General features: G+C 55.1%; 1 protein-coding gene across 1 annotated transcript in view; it reads right to left on the bottom strand.

Annotated features, from left to right (window-relative positions):
* The window catches only part of TRPV4 (transient receptor potential cation channel subfamily V member 4), a 56,194-nt gene that overhangs the window by 28,850 nt on the left and 4,275 nt on the right, over positions 1 to 23,069 (bottom strand). The window contains 1 exon segment of the mRNA XM_070475423.1: positions 12,595 to 12,809. Coding sequence (XP_070331524.1) covers positions 12,595 to 12,745 — 151 coding nt within the window. The 5' untranslated portion in view covers positions 12,746 to 12,809.

Raw genomic sequence — 23,069 nt, 5'->3', positions numbered from 1 at the left:
AATAAGCACCTGACAAATGCTTTTTGTTTTTTTGTCTATTTTCTGGCCACACTGTGCAGCATGCAGGATCTTAGTTCCCCAACCAGGGATCGAACCTCTGCCCACTGCAGTGGAAGCACCCGGTTAAGCATCTTAACCAGGGAGGTCCCTTGACAAATACTTGAATCATCATCGCCATTACGATACAATCCCAGTATACCCACCCTCCCCAGGTACACACACGGGGTGGTCCTACAGCCGGGTGTTCACAGTCCTTATTAACATTCACCAAGTCCTCCCAGCCTTTCCCTCAGTTAATCCGCCATGGCCTGGTGAGCAAAGTTGCAATGCTCCCATTTCACAGCTGAGAAAACTGGGGCCTCTGAGATGACGCCACACAGAGTGAGTGACCTTGAAGAACTGGACTCTGGACTCCCAACCTTGGACTCCCTCCACACCGCACAACCTGTGTGTACAGACACCAGCGTGCACGTACACGCCTGTTAGCACGCGGACACACACAGCCTGCTCTGTGGCAATCCCCTCCCCAAACACTGCCCTGTTCTCTGTGGTTGGGGATCGCGTCCCCTCCCTGTTCTCATTTGCCCTGTAGGCTGTTATTACACATTCCAAATCCGTGCCAGACTGAGGGGGAAGGGGGGGTGCCGGCCGGGAAGAGAGGCTGAGAGTCCTCCTGCCTCTCCTCTGCGTGTAAATACCGTGTCTGTTTCCTCTTCTCCCCCCTGTGTTCACGCACATGCGTGTGCCAAGTGTGAGCCCCCGGGCATGCCTCTGCAGGGGGCAGCGCCCAGAGGCACCAGGAGCATATCGGGGGCTCAACGGAGGACATTTATGCCGAGTGTGGACGTCCCCACATGCTCTGTGACCACTGCATTTGTTTAACGTGGCGGATTTCAAACATTTTTAAGCATCCAAACCCTATATATATATGTATGTGTGTGTGTATGTACACACACACACACACACACACACACACAGGCTTCCCAGGTATTTCAGACGGTAAAGAATTCATCTGCAATGCAGGAAACCTGGGTTCAATCCCTGTGTTGGGAAGATCCCCTGGAGAAGAGAATGGCAACCCGCTCCAGCATTCTTGCCTGGAGAATCCCACAGACAGAGGAGCTTGGTGGGCGGCTGTCCACAGGGTCACAAAGAGTCGGACACAACTGAGCCGCTAACACACACCCCCACATCATAATATATACTAGGCAGCAGTCCACACACAGACAGTAATTGTGGCAGGATGGACGGGTCTGAATCCCAGGGCCCAAAGAACAGGATTGGAAGCCATTCACCCATGTATTTACTCAACAAATGTTTCCTGAGCATCTATTGTGTGCCAGGTCTTGGGGACACAGATGTGAGCAAAACAAAGAACTCCTGCCCCCCTGGGGCTGACCTGGTGAGAAAACAGAGCAAACAGCCAGACAGAGCAAGAAGCTGAGGCATGTCTGGGGAACAGAGCTGGTTAGACAGGAAGGGCTTGGGAGCGGTGAGTTCACGGGTGCAGGGCGAGGAGATACAGGGCTGAGCTGGGGTCCCCCAGGTCTTCCTCTCTGCCCGGGTCAGACCCCAAGGTCTCCAGAAACATGGCTGAAGGTCATGCATTCAGCTCTGACGGCCCTGGGGACTCGGTCAGGGCAGCAAAACCCACGCTCCCTGGCCCGACCGAGGAGGGGGCCCCTGGTGGGAGCTGGTGGGTCAGGGAAGGAACGCGCATGCTGACGGCAGACCCATCGGGGTTGGTGCCCAGACCCTACTGCTCAGTAACCAGGTGAGCCTGAGCAAGCCACTTGGCCTCTCTGAGCCTCGCAGGCCTCACCTGCCTCTGAGGGACTTAGCTGGGTCATCGTGAGGATCACAGGAATTGAGTCAAGCGCCTGGCACAGAGTACGCCCTCAACAGCAAACCGCAAGACTGCGTGAATGGCAGGTGCCTTCTGCCTGACAATCCTGGGGTCAGCAGGGGTGGGCTGGAGGCCTCTGGCTCCGTACCCCACATCCTTCTTCTGGCAGAAGAAGGGGCCCACCCTCGCCGTTACCCCGGGGCTTTGCCTGATCTCATGGAAACCCTGGCACGTCCTTGCCAAATCCCGTCCTCCTGATTGCGTGAGCGAGGAAAGCTGCTTAGATCTGGGGGCAAGTTCAGGCGTGCAGGGGCTGCTCCGCCCCAGGGGGAGGAATTCCAGGGAGCTGGGACCCATGCACACCAACAGGCATCTGCTGAGGGCCAACTGCGTGTGGGGCGCCGGGGAAGCAGAGGAGGGTGGGCACTCGGGGAGCTCGGTCTAGGAAGGGACCAGACGGCTGACCCGCTCCGGGCCTTTGCCTGGGCTGGTCTTCCTCCACTGGCTCCCTTTCTCTGGGTTAACCAGCGCTTCCTCTGAGAAGCCTTCCTTCCCACCCCACCCCATTCTAAACCAGCTCCTTGTGTTCACTCTTAGAGCAAGCTGGGCCTCCCTTTACAGCACTTCTCATGATTAAGACTTTGACCTTTATTTATATCATCCTTTCATTCATTTTCTCTCTTGTCCTCTAGAGTGTGAGCTCCATGAAGGAGGGACTGTTCTGTGTTGGCTGTCTCCCCAGCATTCAGCATCATGCCAAGGCATCAGTAAATATCTGCTTGCTTAAACAGTCAGGCAAGGTCCGCTGAAGTTCTGGAAGGAGACAGGCAGGAGGAAGCAGCACTGATTGAGCCTGACAGCCCGAGAAGAGGCTGCCAGGAGGAGGGCTTGACACTTGGGACAGATAAAAGAGCAGAGGAGACAGCAAGGCCAGGGTGTGGGGCTGGGAAACAGCAGGGCGCGCTAAAAGGCATCCGGAGAAGACAGGAATGAAGAGAGAAAAGATGGGTGAGTGGGTGGGCAGACCGGGAGGTGGGGGGAGGCAGGCAGATCAGGTGGAGGTTCTGGGCTCCCAGACAGACTCCTCCCTCCATCCTGGGGCTCTCTGCCCCATCTGGGGGGGTCCCCCAGTTCCTGCAGTAACCTGGACTAGCCTATCATTCTAGATCAGTCCTGAGGGATGGTTCTCTTATTCACAGCTTAAATGGATGGGGAAGGGACTAGGAGGATAGATCCCAAGGCTTGCTGGTGCTGAGAGGGAAAACGCCAGCTCTATCCAACCCCTCACCTGCCAGGTAAGAAAACAGAGGCTCAGAGAGGTAGTCACTCTTACAGGGCTGCCCAGCTCCGTAGATATGGAAGCAGGTCTAGGACTCACATGGCCCCAGGACCTGCGCCTTTAGCGGATACTTTATTATTTGGGGGGGTGGGGGGTGGGGGGGCACACTGCGGGGCATGTGGGATCTTAGTTCACTGACCAGGGATCAAACCCATGCCCCACACACTGCAAGCGTGGAGTCCTGACCACTGGACCGCCAGGAAAGACCCCTCAGTGAATATTTTACCAGGACCAGGGGACTTGAGAAGAAAAGGATGGATGATGGGGGTGGAGGGAGAGTGGTTCAGGGCGGGTGGTGGGGACCACGGGCCCCAGAGGCAAACTGCCCACTCACCAGCTGTGTGACCCTGGGCAAGTCACCCGGCCTTCCTGTGCCTCTGTCTTCTCACCTGTAAATGGTGATGACCACAGCACCTGCCCTGGGATGGCTGAGAGGGTCAAATAAGATAGTGTGTAGAGCACTGAGTCTAGCACCAGGAGGGAGTGCTGTGCTTAGTCACTCAGTCGTGTCCGACTCTGTGCGACCCCATGGACTGCAGCCCGCCAGGCTCCTCTGTCCATGGGGATTCTCCAGGCAAGAGTACCAGAGTGGGTTGCCATGTCCTTCTCCAGGGGACCTTCCCAAGCCAGGGATCAAACCCAGGTCTCCCGCATTGCAGGCAGATTCTTGAACCATCTGAGCCACCAGCAAAGCCCAAGAATACTGGAGTGGGTAGCCTATCCCTTCTCCAGGGGATCTTCCCGACCCAGGACAGGTGGATTCTTTACCAGCTGAGCAACCAGGGAAGGCAAGGAGTACACGTCCAGTAGAAGAGGGCTGTTGTCGGCATCATCAGTGTCACTGTAGTATCTTTATTAGAAGGTAGATGGACAGACAGACTGAGAATCAAGGAAGCTGACAGCCAGGGAGGGCCGAGCGGCTGGGCCCAGAGCCTGGGACTCTGGCAGCCGCCTCAGAGCAGCCGCCACTGGGAGCTTGGCCCTTTGGCCAGGTTGCCCGAGGCTCCCCTGGCCTGGTGGGCAGCAGCAGCAGGGGGCATCACGCCACGCCGGGCACCTTCCCCAGCCAGCCCATATTTACCCAGCAGGTCTTGGCCCTGCCCGCTTCCTGTCTGCTGCATAGTGGTTGCTTGTCCAGGGTGGACAGAGCCCCAGTGTCCCATCAGGTCCCCCCCACCCAGGAGGGGCAGGGCTGGGGTGACTCACCGGGCCCCGCAGAGGGCAAGGCTGATGTGACCACGACCTCACTCGGTCATTCTGCAAGTCCTGGGCCGGAGAGATTCCGACAGGACACACAAGGATCCTTCCAAGCTCTCGGGGCCACCCATTCGCTTCCAAGGTCCCCCGCCCCAGGGTGGGAGGCACCGGGAGGCGGTGCGGCGGAATGGGTTTACAGCACACTCTGAGCAAGACAGAAGGTGACGTATGATAGGATTCCACGTACATGAAATGTCCAGAACAGGCACGTCCATAGAAACGAAGTGGAGGGGTGGCTGCCAGAAGCCGGGAGGAGTAGGGGGTGGGGGGGACAGTGACTGCTAATGGGGATGGGGTTCATTTTGGGGGTGATGAAAATGTACTGGGGTTAGACGTGGTGATGTCTCTATAACCCTGAACATTCTACAAAACCACCAAACTGCACACACTGAAAGGGTGAGTTGCATGTGAATTACATCTCAAAAACCCTTTGCAGCTTGATGACCTCGGGAAAGTCACCTCCCCTCCCCAGCCTCGGTTTCCTTGTTGCCACAAGGGGATGTTGTGAGCTTCGATGCTCATAGAGGGGGCAGCACAGGACTGGTGCACAGTGGGGGCTCGAGGACATGAAGGTCCTGTCCCAGGAGGCTCCGGCTCATTTTCCCGAGGCCTCGCCCCCTCCCATCCCTCTAACTCAGCCCTGCTCAGAGCGCGATGCTACCCAGCTCCAGACAAGGAATATGGAAGCCCCTTCTCTCTGGCCCAGCCCCTCTACCAGGGGGACAGTCACAGCCACAGAGACTACACCCCCCCCCCCCCCACACCCGGCCCAGGGAGGATTCTGTAGCCTTAGAAACCATCCCACCTGTGTTCTCCTCCCCACCTGCCACTTCCTGACAGGGCGGCCGGGAGCAAGTCACTTCTCTCTGGGCCTCAGTTTCCTCATCTGTAAAATGTGGGAAATAATTACTGCCACCTGGAAAGGATAAACTCACATATTTGCTTTATCGTTACTGGTTGGACTCTACATTCATGCTTTGAATGAAAAAATAAAATGATAGCTCTTACCAAAAGGCTGTCATGAGGACTGAATGATCATGGAAGATAATGGATTGAAGTGATGATTCACGAGTTTCAGACAGTGCCTGGTGCATGGTAAGTGTTGACAATGGCAGCTGCCTTTTCATTGTTAATGTTCCTTCAATTAACAGCTAGGGAGACAGAGCCCAGAGAGGGCAGGGTGGAGGCTGCACTGGGACCCAGACATCCCAGGTTCAAGGCCAAAACATGATTCTGCTCAGAGACCTTGCCTTCTGAAAGGCTTTTCTCCCCTCCTCATCTCCATCTCTCCTGCATCACTGCCCCGTTTCCCAGCTGGGAGACTGAGGCCCCGAGGAGGCAGGACACCCATCCATGCAGACCAACACCCACCCCTCCAACTCACACCCATGGGCAAAAGCCAGAGAAGAGAGCAGACACCCGTGGAATGGATGGGCCAGGCAGGAGCCAGGGAAGGGTGCCCCAGGCAGCAGAAAACCAGTTAGAGATCCTCTCTCTGCCCAGGCCCGCCTTACCTGCAGCCTACGCCAACAGGAGGCTGGGTCTCTAGCTAACTGCTTGAATGCTCACGTTAGCAGTGCCCACACCCCACTGGTACTTGTCACATACACCTTCTGTTTTAATCCAAGAAATAACTCTAGAAGTTGTCATCATTTCCATTCTCAAAGGAATAAACTATGACTGGGGAGAATGGAGGGGAGGGGCTGACATTTATCCAACACCCATCGTGTGCTGAGCACGCTTGCACTGACCTCTCGCTCCCATTTCACAGATGAGCAAACTGAGGCTCAGAGAGACCAGGAGACCCAGCTGAGATCACAGCTCAACAGGAAGGGAATGTGGCCGGGATTCCAACCACCTGCTTTTAAGCCCATTTGAGTTCATGCCTTTAGTGTACGATGCCCTCTCCTTGGGCTCCCCTTTTTAAACGCCACGCCCCCTGGAAGTCACCGGGTGGGCCAGAACAGACTTGTAGTTTTGATTGTGCCTTTGCTGCTTAGTAGCTGTGTGACCCCAGACAGATTATATCACCTCTCTGAGCCTCCGTTTCCTTATTTCTAATTTTTTTTTTTTTTTTTTTGCTGCATGGCACAGCATGTGGGAATCTTAGTTCCCAGACCAGGGATCGAACCCATGACCCCCCTGCATTGGAAGGGCAGAGTCTTAGCCACTGTACCAGCAGAGAAGTCTCCTTACTTCTAAGAGGGAGCTAATCACAGCACCCACCGCTGGGTTGCCTGGGGCTGTGGGTGTCAAGAGCGAGGCTCATAAAACGCTGTGCCAGATGATGGAAACTTGGACGCCAGCTCCAGGAGGGTGGGGGCCTCTTCTGTTCCAGTCACCCCTGAGTTCCCAGGGCCTAGAACAGGGCCTGGGATGTCGCAGCTGCCCAAGACTTACTTGCCAAATGAATGACCGAATGACTGAATGAATGAACGCAGAGATAGAAATGAAAGGAATCGCACATAAGTCCTTCTCCACAGGACAGACAGACCTTCACAGTTGCACCTCTGCCCAACCAACCAGCTGGACAAGCCCTCCTTCCCATCCTTGAACAGATAATGTACTGAGCACCTACTGTGTGCTGAGCTCTCTGACCTACAACATTCAACAACCTCCTGTGATGGTGACAGCTACCATGTGTCCATTTTGCAGATGAGGAGACTGAGGCTCAGACAGGCCAGGACCCTTGCCTGAGCCCCTGTCTGAATCTGAGCAGGCAGGTTTTCCTGATGCCCCCACCTGGCTGACCCGTCTGTTGAGTCACTCAGCCCTTCCTTGCTTCATCCGTCCGCTCTGTCCACAGGTATTCCCGAGTCCCTCCTCTCTGCCAGGGGGCACAGGAATAGGAGTGAACCGGGCCATCTGGTCCCCATCCGAGATCTGTGGGCCCCTTGGCCGCCGGGGTCTCCCCTGAACCTGGGGGGGCCCATCGGGGACACACGTTGGGCGTGCCTGCTCCATACACACCCTTGACGAGCTGTCCCAGAAGGTGGTCAGCCTTCCCGGTCAGTCGGGTGGAAGCCAGGCCACTCCACCCTCGGGGAAAAGCTGGCGTCCGGTGAGACTGAGGAGCTCTTTGTGCCACGGTGGGCAGGGCGGGGGCAAGAGGGATGGCCGTTACTCACCACCCAAAGAAAAATAAGCGTACTCCCGTTTGGTCAATGGCCCTCCTGTCTGCCCCCCACGCCACCACCTCCTTCCTGAGCCTTTCCCGCCCTCTGATCTCATCTGGAGCAGACCTGTGGGGGCCTCCGATGCCCCTGGTGTGCCGTCTGGGACTGTCACTGATGAGGAAACAGGCTCAGAGAGATGGCGTGACCGGCCTGAGGTCACACAGCCAAAAGGGCAGAAGGGGGAAGCCGATGACCAGGACGGGGCTCAGAACGGGGGGGCCCCGCAACGGGGCTTCCCATTGCGGGAAGGCAATGGGAGTCACAGTGAAAGCGAGGGCCTGGCCTCCCTTCCTCATTCCTCAAGGGGACTCCAGGGCACCTGAGGCAGGGGGAGCCCAGGCCAGGGCAGGAGTGGGCAGCCAGAAGGATCCAAATCCCCCTCAACTGGTCTGCTGTGACCTCTTGCAAACCCCGGGGGTGGCAGCCCAAGGAACAGAGAGGTTAAGCCACTTCCTGAAGTCACACAGCAGCAAGTGGCCGAGCTGGGATGTGAACGGAAGTGGGTCAGACTCCAAGAAGGGACAGTCCCAGTGGCTTTCTGGGAAGGAAGCTGCGCCAGCCACTGGGCTTTTCAGGGACCCTAGGGGTCACTGGGACCTGGCTTTCAAGTCCAGCTCTTCCATAAGCCGGCGGGGCATCCCTTGGCAAATTGCTCTTCTCTCTGAGCCTCGGTTTCCTCTGCTGTAAAATGGGACTAGCATTCCTGCCCTGCCCAATTCCAGTGGGGGTGACGCTGCGACCCCATCAAGGCAATAGACTACATCAGGCAATAGACACTGGTTACACACTGAGCAGTCGGTGCTGCTCTGGAGACTGTCCACAACCACCCCCACAAAGCCTGCACAGTCATCACCCCACTTCACAGGTGAGGAAACCAAGGCCCCGGGAGTGAGGGAACTTCCTGAGACTTGGGGTGTGAACCAGGTAGCCAGGCTCCAGCCCTGTGGGTGAGCACTAAATCAGGAAAGTAGGAAACTTTGACGGCTCCTGGCGCTCAGTCAAGGCCTGTAAGTATTTCCGAGCTGCAAAGGCAGCGTCTCTTGTCCAAGTGCAAGTCCAGCTTTGCCCCTGCTTCCTTCCTCCCGCCCTCCTGGCACAGAGGGGCTCTCGGAGGGATGAGCAGGAGGAAAACGCGCCCTGGTCAGGCTGGGGGACAGGATGAGGAAGCAGACAGTGCTTGGAAGCCCCTCCGTGTGCTTTGGACTGTCCTTGCAGAGAGGGAGGGGACTGACAGCCCCATCTGACAGATGAGGAAACTGAGATCAGAGAGATGCGATGACGTGCCTGAGCTCCCCTGGGGAGAAGGCAGCAGGCATAGGAGTTAAGTCCGGGCCTGTCTAAACAGTTCAGATTCTTACCTCTAAACTGAAGACTATCTTCCCATGACCCCAGATCTAGACAGATGGAGACAGGCCACCTTGGAAGTTAAGGGACATGGAGTTTGTATTTATCTGTTTTTTATTGATTTGGCTGCACTATGCCTCAGTGGCGGCATTTGGGATCTAGTTCCCTGACCAGGAATCAGACTTAGTCAGATAAGTGAATGGAGTTCAGATTTTAATTCTGGCCCTTCCCAGCTGGGCCAGCAACTTCACCATCCTGACCTCAATTCCTCCCTCTCAAAAATGGGCACCATCCTAGCTTTGCATCCAAATGTACTGAGCCATGGGCTCAGTGTCTGGCACACAGTAAGTGCTCAATAGATGCTCGCTATCATCATAATGACCGCTAGCGCAGCCTATGCTTGGCTGAAGCCAGGCAGAACCTTGCACCCAGAGTTCAGAGCGGCAGCTGCAGGTCCCAGGACCACAGGCATCTTAAGAGGTCTGAATTAATCTTTAACAGGTGAATTCCGCCCCAACCTGGCGACACGGAGCATTCCAGAGGGCCTGCTGGCAAGAAATGTTCCCTTGGCTCCCCAGATCCTGCGTGAGTCAGGAGGAGCTGGTCCTTGGGTTCCCCTGTGAACTGGGGAGGGGCCTGGAGTGTTTTTCCTAGAGTCAAATGGGGGAAACTGAGGCACACAGCAGGTCGAGGGCTTGGGAGGTGTAGAGCCGCCCGCTCTCCATGTGGCCCCCTCCCTCCCAGGGACACACGAACAACCTCAAAGGACTCTGGCCCTCTCAAAACGCTGTGTTCAGGCACTCAACCGTGCAACTGGGGTTTATTGCACACCACGTGCCGGGCGCCCTGAGATCAAGTCTTGCAAAGTGCTTTCTCTCCCACATCTTCCAGCCGCCTACCAGGGGTGCCAGCCCCTACCTGGGGCCTCACACCTCTGGCTGGATGACGTCCCTGCCTGGGGACTGGCCTCCCCACCCAGCCCCGACTCCACGGGCTTTTCCAGACCACACATCCGGCGTGGTCCTCCCAGGCTGGACTTGCAGGGCTTCTGGGTCTGACCCAGCCCGCTGCCTGTCTGATCCCTTGCCCTTCCTGTTTGTGTCACACTCCAGACAAACGGGACAACATCTGAGCGCTGCTAGTTTCACCATCTGGTGACAAGCAGAAGTCAGGTCTTTACCTGCATACCCTTCCCCGGCGTCTGCATTTACTCCTCCAGGTGAGCCTCTAAGGTCACCCTGATCAAGCCCTTCCGGGCACCCGTTCGTCACAATCCCACCCACAGTGCACTCCCCTGGGCCCCAGCCATCCGGGGCACACACGCTCCCTGGCTGGGTGCTCTTGGGGCTGGTGTGGGTGCTGCCTGGGGGCAATGCCAGGATCAGGTAGGCAGCTGCCGGGGAGGAGGCAGCCCTCCTTCCCATCCCACCGGCTCTCTTGGACCATCCAGTTCATGCCCCCACCCCAGGCTGGGCTACGCGGGGGTCCAATGCCTCAGTGCCCAGTCGAGGGCTGGCCCAGGGCAGCTTTGCAAGAGGGTTTTGATGGACAAAGGAGGAAATGGCTGAGGCCCAGCTCACACCTGCACAGCTGATGAGGTGGGAGGGGAGGCCACAGCCCCGGCCTGGATAGAAGGCGTCTGGTCTGGATTTCGCTTGGGGGATTCGAGGCGTCTTCACTAGTCTCTCACATACTTCCTTCCTCAGGCGCCCATTCTTTAAACCTGGGGAAACTCCACTTGGAAATGATCCCACCCTGCTTCTATTAATACAAGTGTGAACCTGACCGGCCCAGGACTGTCATTTGTCGTTTGTCTTAGGAGCCCCTCCCCGCTCTGGTTTACCAATAAAAGTGGGGAAAGGGGTCCCCGGCCTTTCTTGCTGCCACCACTGTTCAAACAGAATAATCTAGATAAACGTGGAAATGGCCAATTACCTTTTTCCACCCCCTCCACTGGGCTTCCCTGGTGGCTCAGCTGGTAAAGAATCTGCCTGTGATGTGGGAGACCTGGGTTCAATCCCTGGGTTGGGAAGATCCCCTGAAGAAGGGAATGGCTACTCACTCCACTATTCTGGCCTGGAGAAACCCAAGGACAGAGGAGACTGGCGACCTACAGTCTATAGGGTCCCAGAGAGTCGGACACAATTGAGTGACTTTCACACTTCACATTTCACCCCCTCCGTTAAGAAGACGTTGGGGGCAACAACCGCCAGTGCAAACATCATATCCTTAGGCTGGGGCTCCAGACCCAGTGTGGGGCCCCTCACAGGTCGGCTGTCCTCGCTCCAGCCCAGGGGCGCCCTCAGCCCACCCCCATTTTATAGATGAGCTGTCTGTCCCTCAGACAGCTAAAGAAGTAGCCCAAGGTCACACAGTAGTAGGTGGCAAAGTGAGGGTTCAGACCCACACAGGCCCCACTTTCAACCTCATAGATGATCCAGGCTTGACCCTCGTACCTGACCTCTTAGGAAGAGGCCACCTCCTCACCCAGTGACCCCATTCTTGCCCCCTATGATAAAGGGGCAAAGCTCAAGCCCTCCAGAGGGTCTCAGTGTCTGAGATCGCGCCTCACCCCCACCCCTCAGCAGAAGTCCTTGGTTCTAGACACTCAGCGGCAATAAGTCCACCCCCTCCTCGGCAGCTTCCACGACAGCTCCCGGGCTCCAGGCAGGGAGAACATTGGAGTTGGACAGCCCTGGCTCTAAATTCCACTTGGCTGTATCCCTGACCTGGGCCTCAGTTTCTTCATCTGCAAAATGGGGAGAAAGGATGGAGGAAACCGGCTGGTGCTGGGCCAGACAGGGGAGTCGGTGGTTGGAAACCGCCAGGCATGTGGGAGGGGAAGCAGTCTCTCCCAGTTCTCAGAGACCTCCCAGGGTGTCCAGGCAGAGCTGGAGGGGAGATTAGAGATCTTCCTGCCTCCTGAGAGAAGAGCCCTCTCTCTGGGGCTCAGTAAGGAAGAAGTGATCTTTGGAAGCTTTAGACTCCCAACCCTCCAGGAGGTTGAAGGCAAACCCCCAGGCACCCAACTCCCTCTTCCAAGCCCACCAGAAAGGAGGTGGCCGCGAGGTGGGCTGCAGGGCCTCCTGTGTTCGGTTCCTGGGCTTGGATCTCCGGGGGAGTGGGTACCTCCTTCCGCCAGACCTGCATTCCCGGGAGCCGGGAGCCGAGAGCCCGGAGCCGAGGTTAGCGCCCACTTCGCAAGTGGGGAAAGGGAAGCCCAGAGAGGTGGTGCCCGGCCCAAGGGACCCCCACGGATCCCGCGCCCCAGGCTGGCACTCCGCAGCCTCCAAGACGTACCCGGGGGCGCGCGGGGTCCTTGGCTGTGCCGTCCCTCCCGGGGGTCCCCGCCCCGAAGGCCCAGACCCCACTCACCTCCGAGAGGGCTCGGCGGGCGCCGGCGGCCGGGAGCGCAGCGCTTCCTGAATCCCGGCAGCCCGCCCCGCGCCCGCCCGCAGCTGCAGCGTCCCTCCTCCCGGGGCTCAGGTTCCACCGCGCGCGCCGCCCTCGGGCTGCACCCCGCCCACGCCGCCCGCCCCGGAGGCGAGGCACCGAGCCTAGCCCGCGCCCGGGACCCGCGCCCCCGCGGGAAGGGCGGGGAGGGGGCGGAGGCGGGGCCTCAGTTTCCTCACCTGGAAAACGGGCGTCATCACCCCAGGTACAGGGGCGGGGGGGGGGTGCTGGAATCCTGAGACCACGGACTTCTGAATTCGTCAGCCGGGGACTGCTTCCCCATCTGTGAGTGGTCTTGTCGCCGATTCCTCCACGCTTCCGCTTATACATTCATTCAGCAGTCAGTTGAGACAGGTGTGCGCTCGGCCCCGGCCCTCGGGGAGCTCCAGACATCCTGCAGGGGAGGCGCCCGTGTTACAGACAGCACCGTCCAGGACTGAACCAACGCGAGCGCCTCTGAACTTCACCTCTTCACCCGGCGCCCAGCACGGAGCCTGGCGCTGAGCAGGCCACCAGTCAGCGTTCTCTTATGGCGAGGGTGAGCCTCACCGTGCAGCCCCGCTTCTACCCGACACTAGAATACCCTCATGGACAGGCAGCTCACTTCTGCCAGGACTGGCTGGAATCCTCCAGCCAGACTCCTGGAGCCCAAGCCCTGGTTCTGCGACTCACCAGCTGAGCAGCCGGTCCCTACTATGTGCCTCAGTTTCCCCTCACCTCACACTGAAGAGGCTGAGGGCACCAGGTCCGTGCAGAGACCGAAGAACAGCCTTAACCCTTTTTATTGTTATTCTTTTCTCTAAACTGAGCTGACTCCCACATTGGGAAGACAGTGGGGTGGGTCCTTACTCAACAGCTTGCAAGCAGAAATAGCTGCCAGGGTGCGCTGGTTCAGCAGCCAGAGAGTGGAATTTGAGGCGTGTTGGAGAACCTTAATAGAAGTGTTGTGCTCAAACCACCAGCTGAGGATTTCCACCGGTTGAGGACGTCCCTGGTGGTCCACTGGTTAAGACCCTGTGCTTCCACTGCAGGGGGCACGGGTTCAGTCCCTGGTTGGGCATATGTGCTTCAGTCAGGTATGACTCTTTGAGATCCTATGGACTGTAGCCTGACCAGCTCCTCTGTCCATGGAATTCTCCAGACAAGAATACTGGAGTGGGTTGCCACTTACTCCTCCAAGGGATCTTCCCAACCCAGGATTGAACCCGAGTCTCTCGTGTCTCCTGCATTGGCAGGCGGGTTCTTTACCACTAGTGCCACGTGGGAAGCCCCTGGTCAGGGAACTAAAATCCTGCATGCCTCGCAGCCAAAACAAACAAAAAATAAAATAAAATGCAAACTGCCAGTCTGAAACAATTACCAAAAAAGAAACCTTAATAATGAACTCACTGAGCAAGAGGTGGGTGTGGGGGTGGAGGGTGTCAAGTAAACCTTCCTTTGCTGCACCTGTTTTACAGATGGGAGAGTCTTGGAAGGAACTGTGGCCTCTCCAAAGCTCTCTCCAGGAGGATTTGTGAGAGGAATTTCTCCTCTGGGTTTCCAGGATCTTAAACAGAGCAGACAGACAGGCAGTTATCTGGCAGTGAGGAATGTAAACAGAGACAGCCCTTGTACCTCCCTGAGGAGGAAAAGTCCTTCTACTGGGGGCCTTCCGGGCTGGGGGTGGGTCAGGGCGGGACACAGAGGAGTCCTGGGCATATCTAGTCTGGAGCCCATTTTGGAGAAAGTCTCTTCTTAAAAGAAAGAAAAAGAGGGACTTCCCTAGTGGTCCGATAGCTAAGCCTCTGCATTCCCAATGCAGGGAGCCAGGTTCAATCCCTGGTCGGGGAACTAGATCCCATGTGCCACAACTGGGACCTGGCACAGTCAAATAAATAGACAAATTAAAAAAAAAAAATAAGGACAATTCAGTAGAAGGATGCTGGAGGATGCTGGGGGCTTCCCTGGTGGCTCAGATGGTAAAGAATCTGCCTGCAATGCAGGAGACCTGGGTTCTATGCCTGGGTGGGGAAGATCCCCTGGAGAAGGGCATGGCTACCCACTCCAGTGTTCTTGCCTGGAGAATTCCATGGACAGAGGAGCCTGGCGGGGTTAGGAGGATGCTGGAGGGAACTGAAGGAGATAGGATCAGGGATGATGTTTGCTCTTCTTCAGAGTGAGGGGGAAGAGGCAGGAGCCCTCAGCATCAGTATGGCTAACCCTACTCCCTCCTGACCCCCATTTCACAGACTGGCCCACTGAGGCCCTATTCAAGGAAGTGACTCATCTTGGGCTAGGAGGCTGGATCTTGGCCCCCTGTGCCCACTGTGAGTTCAAACTCTGCTTTGCTGCTGATGAGGTAGGGGCCTGGAGCAAGAGCCTCTCCCTCTTAGGGCCTTGGTCTTCTCATCTGAACAATGGGTATCAGTTCCCACGAGGCACGGACCACGTCTGTCTTGTTTGTTGGACCAGCCCCTGGTACTTAGTAGGTGCTTTTAAGATATTGGTTGGTTGAGCTGGAGGGGGTGGGAGTTTAATGGGTACAGACTTTCAGTTTTGCAAGATGGCAAGAGTTCTGGAGATGGATGGTGGTGATGTTAGGGGCACCACTGACTGAAACTGCAAGGCACCGCAGTAACTACCCGCGTGAGTTATCTTACGACAGGAGGTCCTGGTAGGGAACATGGAACTGACAAGCCGCCACCAACCAGAAGAGCTCAGGAAAGGTCAAAAGGAGAGAGGAGACTCTGGTCCATCTGTCCTGCCGACCTCCCAGAATCCTTCCCACTGCATTCCACTCTACACTTGATCTCAGTCAAACGGCCAAGAAGCGATACAATCCATTCTAGCTAAGCTCTGCGTGCACCACCAGGAAAGACCCTGAGTCAGAGTGATTGGCCAAAGACAACCTGGAAACTAGCCCCATCACCATAAAACCCAAGACCGCGAGCCGAGGGGCAGAGCAGTCCTCCTGGGTTCTCTTACCCTGCGGCTCTCCGCCTGGGAGCCCCTCCCCAATAAAGTCTCTTGCTTCATCAGCACGTATGTCTCCTCAGACAATTCATTGCTGAGAGCTAAGCGAGAGCCCACCCTCGGGTCCTGGAAGGGGTCCCCCCCTTCCTGCAACAGTGATGTTGGTACAACAGCATGAATGTTCTTCATGCCACTGAACTGTACATACAAATGGCTTAGGACAGCACACTCCATTACGTGTGCTTTACCACAATAAAAGAAAAACTGGGGGAAAAGGACTGGCTGATTGAAAGCCTGCAGGCCTGCCTTGCAGGGAAACGGGGATAGGAAGAGAAAGTGGGGTGCTCAGGGCACCCAGCAAACGCTCGCTGGTTTGACTAAATACAAACAAGAGTCACTGCGAGGATGTAACGGCAGTGGTGGTCACTGTTTTTGTCGCTGGCAAAACTGTCCCGCCTCTGCTTTGAGAGGACGAGAGATTCTCGACAGAAAGCACTTTTCCTCTTAGGGAAGGAAGAGATTTCAAAGCCACTAAAGCAGGCAGAGAGTCCTGTAGAGGCTGCAGGGTGGCCCAGCGCCTTGTCCCACCCGGGTCTCAGGGTCCCTGGGCGGGCGGGGGTGGAGGGGCTCGGCCACTCCCACTGAGGGTCTACACTTAGCAAGCGCCTGCTGTATGCCAGAATCAGTGCCAGTGTTGGGGAGAGACTGTGAACTGGGTGGGTTGCATCTCAGGAACTTTATACAGACTGCACCTGCCCTGGATTATAAAAACAAGACATCTGTACCTCACTGTACAGTTAGCATAGCCCTGATTCTGCTGGTTCACCTCCTGACAGCCGGGAAGGAGGGATTCTTTTTTTCTTTAACTTTTTATTTTCATTGGGGTATAGCTGATTGACAATGCTGTGATAGCTTCAGGTGGACAAGGAAGGGACTCATCCACACACATACATGTATCCATTCCCCCCCACACTCCCTCACATCCAGGCTGCCACATAACAGTGAGCAGAGTTCCCTGTGCTCTACATTAGGTTCTTGTTGATATAAAATTGAGATTCTTATGTCATTCCTATGAAAGGACACAGAGAGCCCGTGTGCCCAGCAGACTACAGCTGGTAGCGTTTGAACCTGAACCCGGCAGACTCTAGTGCAGCAGAGTCAATGAGAGTACAGTCTCAAAAAAGGAGACCATAACATGCTTTAGCAAAGAAGTAGGAAAGCTGGGACCCTCACACATGGCTGGTGGGAATACGAAATGGTGCAATCACTGTGGAAAAGTCTGGCAGTTCCTCAAAAAGTTAAATATAGAGTTACCATATGACCCAGCATTTCCACTCCGTGGGAGACAGCCAAAACAAATGAAAATAGATGAACACAAAAAAACTTGTATACAAATGTTCACACAACATCACTCATACTAGCCAAAACCTAAACAATCAAATGATGAACAGATAAATGAAATGTGGTATATCTATACTGTTGAATATTATGCAACAATAAAAAGAATGAAGTAATTCCCTGGTGATCCAGTGGTTAGGACTCTGAGCTTCCACTGCAGTGAGTCTGGGTTCAATCCCTGGTCAGGGAATGAGCATCCTGCATGCCAAAGAGCAGGCTTCCCAGGTGGCTCAGTGGGAAAAGAACCTGCCTGCAATGCAGAAGACGCAGGAGTTGCGGATTCGAACCCTGGGTCAGGGAGATCTCCTGGAGGAGGGCTTGGCAACCCACTCCAGTATTCTTGCCTGGAAAATCCCTGGTAGGCTACAGTCCATAGGGTTGCAAAGAGTTGGACACAAAGTGATTGAGCACACATGCACACATGCCATAAAGCTAGGCAAAAAAAAGAAAAGAACAAAGTATTGATATATGCTACAATGTGAATGAACATTATGCTGAGTGAAAAAAGCCACCTTGAAAACATTATGCTGAGTTAAAAAAGTCAGACATCAAAGGCCATATATCATATGATTCCCTCTACATGAAATGTCCAGGAGAGGCAAATCCACCGAGACAGAACTTAGACTAGTGTTTTCAAGGGGCTGGAGAGGCTTGGAGGGGTGATGGTTAAAGGGTATGGGTGTTTTTTTTAGGATGATGAGAATGTACTAAAATTGCTGTGGTAAGAAGTACATCTATCTGTGAATATATAACAACCACTGAATAATACACATCAAATGAGTGCACTGCATGGTTTGCAAACTGTATTTCAACACAGTTGTTACAAGAGATTAAAAAAAAAAAAAGAACGTGATCTCTGAAGTCAAAAGGATCTGAGGACCTGGGTGGGGCTGTGTGACCTCGGGCAGGCGCCCCTGCTTATCTGAGCTTCACCCCTTCATCCATAACGTGGGGACAGTAACCGCTCCTACCTCACACAGTTGGGAAGGTTAAACATGATGATGCTCGTGAGGGCCGGGCAATGCCAGGACAGAGCAATGCTCAGTAAATACTCCTGTGGGGGCACCGTGGGGTCCTCACCAAGACTAGTGTCCCCCTCCGAGCACTCCCATGTTTACCCAGCACTCTCCTTTATGTATCTTCCTTCCCAGTAATCTGGTAAGGTTGGCATCAGCGTCTCCATTTTACAGATGAGAACTACTGAGTCCAGCAGACAACAGGCCTCCCTGGCAGAGTGGCTTCCTCTGACACCCCCAGGCAGCAACATTTCTCCTCTCCCTCCCCACACCCCGTGTGGCTCTGTCCCTGCCTCTTCCCCCCTCCCCCCTCCTCTCCCCCCCTCCTCTCCCCTCCCCCACCCCTCCTCTCCCCTTCCTCCTCTCCCCCGCTCCTCCTTTCCACCCCGCCCCCCCAGGCACCTCATAGCTCAGCTGGTGCTCTCACAGCTCCAGAGCTCAGTTTAGGCCAAGAGTTGGTGTGTAGGTACCTGGGGGCTTGAAATGGTTCTCAGACTCAGGGGTGCAGCCAAAAACCATCACCTGCAGACCTGGGCCATCTCATCCCCTCCTCCCTACAACCCTCAGAGGGGTAGGTCTTTTTCAGCCCTTTTTGCAGATGGACAAACTGAGGCCCCACACAGTGACAAGCCCTCTGCCAGAGGCAGCGCTGGTGTTGCAGGCAGGATCTGAAACAGGACCGTCTGAATTCAAACGCCCACTCACCAGCTCCTCGAGCAGCCACACTGCCCCCTGGACCTCAGTCCCCTCACCTCTGATGTGGGAAGCCCTGCTCGCATCCACCGGGCTGAGACTGTGGAGCACGGGGTTGTGGGGATGAGCAATTCTGATTGGCCTTTTAGCTCTTTCTCTGAGTGCCAGGGACGGGCTCAAGTGGTGAGAAACAATGGGGGGGGGGTGTGCATTTATGCAGCACCTGCTGTTTCATAAGGCTTGATCCTCACTGGTCCCCGTCCAGCTACGAGAGAGGAAGGCACTCAGAGAGGTGAGGGAACCTGCCCAGGTCACACAGCCAGGAGGGTGTGGGGTCTGATGGTCTTCCTCTGGGAGCCGGCCCCAGGGGGGAGCAGGCCCCCTATGAGATCACATCCCCCACATTCCCCCAGAAGCCGTGACAGGATACCCAGAGACTGGGGACAATCAGCTGGCCTATCTATCTAGGGCCTACAAAGAGCTGGCTTTGGCCCAAGGATCGGAGGCCTTGCCTTGCCAGGGACCGTCAATGGGGCTCTTCTGGAATTCTCCCTGGGGCAGAAACCTGAGGCCAGGTGGCGAGGAAGCCCGTGCCCTCAGACGCCTGTTGCCATGGACACAGCCACTCTCCTCTCTCGGCCCCTGGCTGAGGTTCCAGTCTGCTGGGCAGCAGGCCTGGTGGCCTGTGGGTGCAGTCGCCCGGCCACAGCTGGCCACGGGCATTTCAAAGTTAGCTTCATCTGGAGCTGCGGCCTCGAGGGGGCGGGGCGGGGGACCTGCGTGCCAATGGATCTGAATAATTCTGACCTTCCCAAATGGGGTCCTTGGGTGGGCCATGGGGGATCCTGGGCGGCCCCTGGAGTGGTGACTGAGATTGTGAAGGGGCCTGAACACTTTCCTGCGAGGCCCAGGACTTTCGCGGAGGTCTGGGACCCAGCCCCCACATAGGTGATGAAGGCTCAACCTTCCCAACCAGGAAGAGGCGGAGGGTGGGACGAGAGAAGGATCCCAGCTGACAGCTTTTTAAGCTGAGAACTGGCTTTGTCACCCTCCACTCACAGAGGCTTATGATTTCCTTTGTTCTGAAACAAAAACCAAAGTCACATTGACCTCGACATTGCTAGGTTTCCTCCCTCACTGTCCTCCGCCCTGGATTATCAGGCTCCAGACACTTTGGTCTCTCTCTCTATTCTAAGAACACAGTGCGCTCTCTTCTGCCTCAGGGCCTTTGCACCAGCAGCTGTTGTTCAGTGGCCAAGTCGTGTCAAACCCTTTTCGACCCCATGGACTGCAGCAGGTAAGGCTTCCCTGTCTCTCACCATCTCCCAAGGTTTGCTCAAAAGTCATGTCCATTGAGTCGGTGATGCCATCCAACCCATCTCACCCTCTGTCACCCCCTTCTCCTCCTGCCCTCAGTCCTTCCCAGCATCAGGGTCTTTTCCAGTGAAAAGACCAGCTGTAGCCAGCTTCTTTTCATGGTCTGCTCTTTCTCCCCCTTCAGATCTCAGCTCAAATGTCACCTCCTCAGAAAGGCTTTCCCTGTCCCCTCCTCCCCATCTAAATCTCTTGCCTTGGGCCATGAGCCCCTTGGAAGGTGCAGGCTTATCTAACTTGGGGCTCACATAGAGTGAGCTCAGCAAACAGGAGCTGAATGACTGGCCTTCCAGACACCTCTTGGGGCTAGGTGGAGAGCTGATTAAGTGTTCATCATCATAGCTGCCCTTTATCTAGCACCTTCTAGGGGCCAGGTGCTGTGCTAAGTACTCTGCACATGCGGTCCCATTAGATGTCACAAAGAGAAACCCATGTGCCCACTTATGGATGGAAAGATTTCCCTGGAATTATGAATACAAACAGGGACTGCTGCAGTGACAATCCTCTGTAGATCGACAGAGCTAGGAGGGCACTGGCAACTGTCCAATCTCCTGACTTTATAGAGGGGGAAACTGAGGCCCAGAGGGGCGAAGGCGCTCGTCCAGTTCACACAGCTGATTAGGGCAGAGTGAGGAATCACAGCCAGAGTGCCTTTTTCTGGGGTGTTCCTGGTGATGTGCAGCTCTGTGCCCTGCCACTCTCTTTCAAACCAAGGAGTAAGTGAACATGGTACGGTTTAACTGCACTAGGGGGCCGGCTGCCCCTCAGGAACCCCTGGCAGGCGACAATGTCATAATAAATTAGCATGTCAATAAATGGATTTACTGAACATCTTTCTGGGGCAGGCACTTCACACACATCACCTTGTATAATCCTGCAAGGTAGAGGTGCTCCTGTCCCATTTTACAGACGCAGAGACTGAGGCTCCGAGTGGTGAACTGGACTTCCCAGGATTACATGGGCTACAGTTACAGAACCTGGATTTGAACCCTAAGTCGTGCGGCGATGATGGCGATGGTACCACCAGCAGGAACAGTGGTGGCAGCAGCCTTAACAGTAGTGACGGTCGTAGCAGCCGCAGAAGGCAGGCGACAGTGGTGACGGCGGCAGTGGCAGCAGCTGCGGCAGAGGGAAAAGCAGCAGCCGTGGGAGCAGCAGAGGCGGTGCTCTGTCACTCGCCCTAGCAGCAGCCGCAGAAGCAGCAGGGCATATCTTTGACCCAGTAGCAGCAGCAGTCGCCCTCATCCTAGTAGTAGAACTATCAGGACATACCTTTGACCCAGCGGCTGACAGGCAGAATCCCAAAGCCCCCACTTACGAGACTTCAGACTATTCCAGCAGTGTTCAAATAGGGCTGCTCACGTAGCCATTGGAAGCCACCCCGAACACGTCAGTGGGGCACGCCTTGGGCGCGGGCTGGAGTTCTAGAAGGTGCAGACAGGCGTGGGGGACACGCCGCTCCAGGGCAGCGGCTCACTGCTCACAGCGCCACCTACCGCGACCCGCGGGACCTGCAGGAGGTCGGCGCGCAGGCGCAGCGGCGGTGGGTCGCGCAAAGCCGCGACTCTGAACCAAAGGAACCCGTCAATCAACCAACTAAACCCAGGAAATGGAATCGTCCTCCGTTCTCCTATAAGCTTCTGTAGAGGATGATCAATGGGTCAACACTGAACAATTAGCAGCCAAGCGCTTGCCTGGGCGGTTTCATTGATTCTCAGTGAACTAAGAACTGTTAGTATCCCCGTTGTACAGACAAGGAAACTGAGGCTCAGAGAGGTGCGGCGATTTGCCCAAGGTCACTCAGCTGATAACTAACAGAGCCAGACTCCAACACTTGATCACGTTACCATACACATCACAAACCAAAATATTCGTACAACTTAACACTAAGACAGCTTACTTCATGTTTCTAATTGCTTTACAAATAGTATTTATTTATTCATTCATCCGTTTATTTTTCTGTGGTTCCACTGTGCAGTTTGCGGAATCTCAGTTCCTGACTAGAAATTGAACAGAGGCCCTGGAAAGTGAGCGCTGGGAGTCCTAATCACTGGGCCGCCTGGGGATTCCCTACAGTATTTAATGTAAGCCTCACAACCTGTGAGAATGGGTACTGGCGGGAGCCCCTTGGTACAGAAAAGGAAACGGAGGCTTTTTATGGAGAAGTGAGCTTCATTTCCTTGTCTATAATAGAGAATTTGAATCACAGTTCAGTGAAGTTTAACTAAATGCAGCAATGAGTAAAGAGGTTTTTTTTTTTTTTTTTTTAATATACTTTATTTTTAGAGTCTTATTTATTTGGCCACACCACATGGCATGCAGGCCTTACCCAACCAGGGATGCAAACAGTGCCCCCTGCAGTGGAAGCTCGGAGTCTTAACCACTGGACCACCAGGGAAGTCCCAAGAGTCAGTCTCTATCAAACTTTTGGGCTCACTCCGTCCACTGGCACCCAAACGGGCAAGACTCAGGGGAGATATGGAGTCAGATGAGAGCCCAGGTGCCCCCAGACCTGGCAGGATCACCCTGGCTGAGTCCTCTTGCCCCATCCCTGGGGTGTTCAGTCTCTTAATCTGATAAACGCAGCTTTTGATGCCCACATCAGGGCACTTGTGATATGATGTGTACAAAGTATCGCGCAGGGCCTGGTATATAGCTGGGGCTCAGTGTGTGTTCCTTCCTCCCTGCCCCAGGCAGAAGTGAGTCCCACTCTAACAAGGATGACATGAGAAGGCATAGATGCACTGCTGACTTCATCCCTGGGGTCACAATCCCAAAGTGCTCCTGGGGCCAGGCAGGTACCAGGAATAAAGAAGGCTGTCCTGGGAAAATTCTGACCTTCCACAGAGAAACTGCCTTCCTGGTGTCACTATATTATGTTGGAAACATGCAGAAAAACCAATCTGTTACAATACTGCTTCTGTTTTATGTTTTGGTTTTTTCGCCGTGAGGTATGAGGGACCTTAGGATCGAACCTGCACTCCCTGCATTAGAGAGCGAGGTCTTAACCACTGGACTGCCAGGGAAGTCCCAAAAAGCTCTTTGTAAAATACATATATACACTCAGAATTTTTAAAATTTGTTGGCAGAATTTTATATTCAAAGGGAAAAATCCTAAAAAACAGTTGGAGCATAGAAAGATCAGTGGCATTCTTCCTATCAGCAATGTTAGGAAACATCATGAAATCAGAGACAGCAAAAAGCTTAGTTTAGACTTCTAA

This window comes from Odocoileus virginianus, chromosome 12 (assembly GCF_023699985.2).
Source record: "Odocoileus virginianus isolate 20LAN1187 ecotype Illinois chromosome 12, Ovbor_1.2, whole genome shotgun sequence".
Lineage (NCBI taxonomy): Eukaryota > Metazoa > Chordata > Mammalia > Artiodactyla > Cervidae > Odocoileus > Odocoileus virginianus.
This window is presented reverse-complemented; position numbering and strand designations above follow the sequence as displayed.